The sequence below is a fragment of the Coregonus lavaretus genome (assembly GCF_964263955.1).
Source record: "Coregonus lavaretus genome assembly, chromosome: 13".
Lineage (NCBI taxonomy): Eukaryota > Metazoa > Chordata > Actinopteri > Salmoniformes > Salmonidae > Coregonus > Coregonus lavaretus.
In genome coordinates this window covers 698256-705914 of record NC_140000.1, presented here as the reverse complement: position 1 = coordinate 705914, position 7659 = coordinate 698256, and the positions used below count along the sequence as shown (strand labels likewise).

The following is a 7659-nucleotide window of genomic DNA, read 5'->3' as shown; positions in this document are numbered from 1 at the left end:
TTCATTCTAGCTTGCGAATTGAAATACATTTAATTAAGGTTGCATTTGGCCTCGACTATACACCACTGGTTATTTTACTAAGCTTTTTAAAGTCAAGAAGCTACTACTAGCTAGCTAGCTATACTGACTAGCTAGGTTCACAATGTAAACAAAAGCAACTTGACTATCATTTAGTACAACCACTAGTAACAATAGAATGAGTACTTGCGAAAAACTGGACCAACAGTTATTGGACTTATGCATAATGGATTAACAAGGTAAAGTCCAGTAGGGGAAAATAGAACAAAGACTCTCTTTTCGTCTGCTATTCTCTGCTCTCAAACCAACGCGCTCTGTGTAGCAGGTAGAACGTCACATTGACACAACGCGGATGGCAAAGCAACGCGACACTTCCAGTGGAGCTGAAGTGTAACGTGCTGTACTTTTCCAAATTAGCTCTACAGATCACTAGGACCAGACACTGCAGACCAGGGACACTGCAGTGATGGCCGTGGCTGACTTTTACTCCTTATAGAAATAACAATAGAAGTCGTGTGTCCTTATACTTCGCTGCACTTCTTAAATATTCCACAAGGTGTCGCTGTTTGTTGGATAGTGATTTTTTGCACCAGCTCTGGGAGAGCTTTGCGCATTCAGTAATTTGTAAAGAACGAGTGTTGGAAGTTAGAGCACACCATAATCTCTGCCTAATGGTCATAAAGCATGCTATGTCACATACATTAGACGGGTTATCTCTAAGCTATGCATTAACCTACAGTACCAGTCAAAAATGTGGACACACCTACTCATTTAAGGGTTTTTCTTTATTTTTACTATTTTCTACATTGTAGAATAATAGTGAAGACATTAAAACTATCAAATAACACATATGGAATCATGTTGTAACCAAAAAAGTGTTAAACAAATCAAAATATATTTTATATTTGAGATTCTTCAAAGTAGCCCCCCTTTGCCTTGATGACAGCTTTGCACACTCTTGGCATTCTCTCAACCAGCTTCATGAGGAATGCTTTTCAAACAGTCTTGAAGGAGTTCCCACATATGCTGAGCACTTGTTGGCTGCCTTTCCTTCACTCTGCGGTCCAACTAATCCCAAACCATCTCAATTGGGTTGAGGGCGGGTGATTGTGGAGGCCAGGTCGTCTGATGCAGCACTCCATCACTCTCCTTCTTGGTCAAATAGCCCTTACACAGCCTGGAGGTGTGTTGGGTCATTGTCCTGTTGAAAAACAAATGATAGTCCCACTAAGTGCAAACCAGATGGGATGGTGTATCGCTGCAGAATGCTGTGGTAGCCATGCTGGTTAAGTGTGCCTTGAATTCTAAATAAATCACAGACAATGTCACCAGCAAAGCACCCCCACACCATCACACCTCCTCCTCCATGCTTCACGGTGGGAACCACACATGCAGAGTTAATCCGTTCACCTATTCTGTGTCTCACAAAGACACGGCAGTTGGAACCAAACATCTCAAATTTGGACTCATCGTGTTTCTTGGCCCAAGCAAGTCTCTTCTTCTTGTTGGTGTCCTTTAGTAGTGGTTTCTTTGCAGCAATTCGACCATGAAGGCCTGATTCACGCAGTTTCCTCTGAGCAGTTGATGTTGAGATGTGTCTGTTACTTGAACTCTGTGAAGCATTTATTTGGGCTGCAATTTCTGAGGCTGGTAACTCTAATGAACCTCTGCAGCAGAGATAACTCTGGGTCTTCCATTCCTGTGGCGGTCCTCATGAGAGCCAGTTTCATCATAGCGCTTGATGGTTTTTGCGACCGTACTTGAAGAAACTTTCAAAGTTCTTGACATTTTCACTGACATTTAAGACTGACCTTTCATGTCTTAAAGTAACGATGGACTGTCGTTTCTCTTTGCTTATTTGAGCTGTTCTTGCCATAATATGGACTTGGTCTTTTACCAAATAGTGCTATCTTCTGTATACCACCCCTACCTTGTCACAACACAACTGATTGGCTCAAACGCATTAAGAAGGAAAGAAATTCCACAATTGAACTTTTAACTAGGCACACCTGTTAATTGAAATGCATTCCAGGTGACTACCTCATGACGCTGGTTGAGAGAATGCCAAGAGTGTGCAAAGCTGTCATCAAGGCAAAGGGTGGCTACATTTTTACATTTACCAGACGCTCTTATCCAGAGCGACTTACAGTTAGTGAGTGCATAAAAAAAGTTCATACTGGCCCCCCGTGGGAATCGAACCTGAAACCCTGGCGTTGCAAGTGCCATGCTCTACCAACTGAGCTTCAGGAGGCTACTTTGAAGAATCTCAAATATAAAATATATTTTGATTTGTTTAACACTTTTTTGGTTACTACATGATTCCATATGTGTTATTTCATAGTTTTGATGTCTTCACTATTATTCTACAATGTAGAAAATAGTACAAATAAAGAAAAAACCCTTGAATGAGTAGGTGTGTCCAAATTTTTTGACTGGTACTGTATATGAAAGGTGTTATGCCATTCTTGTGTTATGCAGTTTTAGGTCAATCTAATGGACATCATCTGTTGTCCAACAATCTATCTACACAGTATATCATGATGGTTGGAATAAAGACAAACAAATCAGAAGTTATAGAAAAAAAATACATATTTAATATGAAATAATGAGTAAGCACAGTATTATAATAATGACAGAAAAGGCTGGGTGAAACACAACCAGAGTACACATACAGACACTATATAGAATTCATATTTACACTAGGTTTACAAAGACATAAAGACACTATATATAATTCATATTTACATTAGGTTTACAAAGACATACAGACACTATATAGAATTCATATTTACATTGGGTTTACAAAGACATACAGACAACGTGTATTTAATACACGCTCACACCAACTATACAGTGAGTATTTACATAACTTGTGTCTTTCTACAAGAGACTACTGGATACAAGCCTTTGGAAAAGGCCACACAGGAGTAGAAAATTAACATTCTGTTTTAGGAAAATCTACATTGCATTGCAGTCAATTAAAGTATATCAGACCTGGGTGATGTACCTATGTCAAAGACTTTGGAGGTGCACTTGACTTAGCTTGCCCTGTACAATGGAACCAACGGAACAGTCTCATAAACTGCCAGCTCAAGTTAAATCATCTCAAGTGTTTGACACATGTATTTGACCCAGGTCTGACGTGTATTGGGGGGCTAGTGGTCCAAGAGGGGAGCCTTTACAGGCTGCTGTAGAAAGCAGGAGTACGTTATGAGAACGACCTTTGACCTGGCTGTTGACATGACTGTTGTGTGGGCCAAGACCAAGTTGACTGGAGAGCCTGGGAGAGGGCAAGAGTCTGGAATGTCTAAAAGGTCAAAGGTCAGAGGTATGAGGGGGAATAGAAAGACAAGGTTTTCACCTGAACAAATACAACAGTGAGCAGGTGTTGCTTTCATGAGACATTTTTTTGTGAGGTGCAGCTGGAAAATTGTTGGAAGTGCATACATTGCACTTGAAACGATTGTAGGTGGCTTAACCGCTATTTTCGTAAATACCTCTGGAACAGCCAGAGGATGTCTAAAACTGACCTAGGAGCTCTGCATGATCACTGAGGCCGTTTGCAGCAAGCAGAAAAGGAAAACTCTGCCATTGTGATACGCTAAAGCACAACGTTTCCAGCTGTATCAGATGCAGAAAGCTCATCTATTCTGTAAAGTTAGCTAAGGGCTGACTGTGAGGATCTCAATTGCATTCTCCTCGCATCCTCTCTCCTCTCTCCTCGCCTCCTTCTCAAAACCCATTGGAAGAGAATGTCAGAGGGGCGGGACATCTGGCTTTTTCATCCAATGGGTTTTGAGAAGGAGGCGAGAGGAGGCGATAAGTATGCGATTGAGATTCTCCACCTGAGACCAACCACCAGATGGCGATATAGAGTCATCTTACTACAGCACAGCACAATACTACCGTCACAGATGAACAGGAGAAACTTCAGTCGTGAGTATCTGCGGTACAGTGTTACAACCTGTAGCCGCTGTAGACCAGGTCTGATGGCTGATACTCAGCGTTGTCTCTGGGACAGTGGTAGTGGCAGGCGCAGGTGTTGATGAACATCATGGGTTTCTTGACGGCTTTACCCTGAGCGCACCGGAACTCCACCTGCACTGTCCTGGTGCTGTGGGGGGTGCAGCAGCGGCCGTCCACACACACGCCACAGTACCGGGGCTTGTAGGTCTGGACGCTGGTGCAGTTCTTATAGCTGAACTGGACGGGTGTCACCGCCTTCTTCATCCTCAGGCACTTGCTTCCTCTCTGAAGATTTAGAAGAAGAAACGATTGTCAGTGGGTGAACACCGTAATACGTCTTTCATGTATTTTGTCGGAGCTCTTGTGAGTTTTTGTGAGTTAGAAGATTTTCAATGCATTTAGTCCCGAATGGCAAAAAAAAAAAAAAAGTATATTCTTCCATTTAAATTCTTGATGTATTTTCCTTCTACAACTGTGATTTGGTATGTATTATTAATACAGTAAGAGTTGGTTGGGTAGCCTACCTTGGGAACATCATTCTGCTGAAGCTGCTGGTGCTGTTTGCTACAGGGCCTGACGATGCACAGCCGCGTCTGCTTGACCATCTCACAGTGGGTGTTCTTGTTGGTGACCCGGGTGGAGATGCCCATGCCACAGGTCCGAGAGCAGGCGCCCCACTCCGTAGTCTGCTCTATGCAGTTAGTACTGGGGTCCCACGAGTCAAACCCCACTGTCTCCTCCTGTCTGTAGGCTGTGGGGACAGGGAGAGATACACCGGATGAGACAGATGTTGTGACGTGGGAAATGCAGATGCATGCTAGATTGATTGATGGACATAAGAATTGCTGGGCGAAAGTGCATAAGATGTTAGACAGGCATTGGGATCTGTGTGGTCTGCATGATTGATACACCTACATTGGTGTATAATCGGTATACAGGTAATCAACTTCACAGTTCTATCGGAATCTATTTCTTTAGGTGTCCATTAGTCAAAGATTAAGAACGATCCAAGGTACATCACATTCCAGAGCACAGGAAATGGAATGTTTCGGCTGGCTACGGTCTACACAGAGGCTTCCTGGGATAAGTCAACTTGTCTCTCTCTGTACTCAGAGGCATTCAGCATTTCCCTTCACACAGAGCCAGCCAGGTCAACCCAGAGGCATGCAAGAATCCGTCTCTTGACTTTGTGGCTTGCACCAGAGTACCAGTCACGTCATGAGCAGAGAGGAGTAGAGAGAGGGTCTGTGTCCCACATGGCACCCTATTCCCTATGTAGTACACTAGAGAGCAGAGAGACTGAGTGCTTACCAGCCATGGCGAAGCTGCCCAGGGCACTGGCCTCCGGTTGGGGCTCACACACCCACTTCTCACAGCACTCCCCTGGGACCGCCACCTTCCTGGGCAGAGGGCAGTCGGGGCCCGGCAGCATCACGTCCAGGTTGCAGCGGGGCACGCAGGCGATCTGGCTGTCCCTGCATGTGCACTGGTACTTGCAGCTGGGGAAGAAGGTCTCCCTGTTCTGGTACACTGAACCGTCCAACAGGCAGATGTCTCCCTCGTGAGCTGTGAAGAGAGGAGGACACAAGAAAAGCATAAATCAATATTTAAAACCTTTAATTTCCAATACTCATATCTGGATAAAATCTACAATTTCATATATTTAAGTGTGTGTGTCTTTAAATGAATGTGAATTGTAAAAACAAAGAGTTCTCAAATAATAGACAAAATACATCATCATCATCATCATCATCATCATTGATAGCTCTTGGATCGGGGGGCAAATCACTCACCGACACAGACACCTGTCCTCTGGTATACATCGGCTGTGTAGTCGCAGTTCAGACCCTTGTGTGTATCACAGGGATTTATTTCCGAGCACACCTCTCCTTTCTGCCTCGCACAGACCAGACAGCATGCACAGTCATCCAGAATCAACTGGACCCCGGGGGCGCACATCGGAGGCTCCTGCGGGCAGAGGCACCTTGTCGGACACACCTGCGCCAAGATCTGGGAGCAAATCTGAAGAAAAAAAAAAAGGTTAAACTGTTCAAATGTGATTTTTTTTTCAAAGTTGTTGCTTTCAAATTCTTAACATGATGTAGTTTGGATTAGCCTACTCTGTAACGTTAACTGAATGTATTTACCTGTGTTGAAATGCAGAAAATGAAAAGTGCAAGCTTAGACATCCTGATTCAGTGAACGGTCGTTTTCTCTTGGTAGAATCGTCCCTGTTCTGTGTCTTGCTGAAGCTCTGTAAATCCCTTTGGCGCGCTTCAGACGTGTGTGCAGAGGCATTTATAATGGTCCTGTCTAACGACACGGTGACGAGTGAAGGAGGGATGGAGGAAAGGGAAGGAGGAGGGATGGAGGAAGGGGGTGACGGAGGGGATCACCCCCCTGGCCCTGGTAGAGTCTGGGAATTCTGACATCTGATTGGATCAGGAGGAGACTGACATTTTCCTGTTAGATCCTGAGTTCTTCACACACAGAGGAAGGCTACAGTACTGACAGTACGCTACATAATGATATACACGTTTCAGTGAATCTATGTTTATTAAAGGCGATCGATATATAGGACACATAACCTGATTTTACAGTTTTATTGCTGCTATTCATATCAACAATCAACATTTTTCACGATCATTCAAATGAACCTACTTCAAACTAGTTCCTCCGTTCCTTGATCTTCATTATTGTGATCATTACATCTCTGGAATGAAAAAATATCTAACTTGGCTAGCAGAATAGATATCACACTGGTCGATCTAACTTGGCTAGCTGAATAGATATCACACTGGTCGATCTAACTTGGCTAGCAGAATAGATATCACACTGGTCGATCTAACTTGGCTAGCAGAATAGATATCACACTGGTCGATCTAACTTGGCTAGCAGAATAGATATCACACTGGTCGATCTAACTTGGCTAGCAGAATAGATATCACACTGGTCGATCTAACTTGGCTAGCAGAATAGATATCACACTGGTCGATCTAACTTGGCTAGCAGAATAGATATCACACTGGTCGATCTAACTTGGCTAGCAGAATAGATATCACACTGGTCGATCTAACTTGGCTAGCAGAATAGATATCACACTGGTCGATCTAACTTGGCTAGCAGAATAGATATCACACTGGTCGATCTAACTTGGCTAGCAGAATAGATATCACACTGGTCGATCTAACTTGGCTAGCAGAATAGATATCACACTGGTCGATCTAACTTGGCTAGCAGAATAGATATCACACTGGTCGATCTAACTTGGCTAGCAGAATAGATATCACACTGGTCGATCTAACTTGGCTAGCAGAATAGATATCACACTGGTCGATCTAACTAGGCTAGCAGAATAGATATCACACTGGTCGATCTAACTTGGCTAGCAGAATAGATATCACACTGGTCGATCTAACTTGGCTAGCAGAATAGATATCACACTAGTCGATCTAACTTGGCTGCAGAATAGATATCACACTGGTCGATCTAACTTGGCTGCAGAATAGATAAACCAGTAAAGCCCCTCTTGCATGATGGTGATTCCTTACATGTCAGTCAGCAGTCAGTGGGCAAGAGGTTTTCCCTTTGAAACGTTTGCTGGCTGCATAATTACAAATCTAGGGGGAAACTTAGATGGCTACTCCATCTGGGTTTTATTTAACAAGTTGTGAT

The 7659-nt window shown here is 43.5% G+C and overlaps 1 protein-coding gene across 1 annotated transcript; it reads right to left on the bottom strand.

Moving 5' to 3' along the window:
* Positions 1-3975: 3975 nt before the first annotated feature.
* On the bottom strand, positions 3976-6173 carry LOC311139421 (CCN family member 3-like; the record flags this gene model as incomplete). The annotated part of the gene is made up of 5 exons (XM_084174297.1): positions 3976-4269; positions 4509-4735; positions 5296-5550; positions 5778-6006; positions 6132-6173. The coding sequence occupies 5 exons, from the start codon at positions 6171-6173 to the stop codon at positions 3976-3978; spliced, it is 1047 nt and encodes a 348-aa protein (XP_084030423.1).
* Between the last annotated feature and the right edge of the window lie 1486 nt (positions 6174-7659).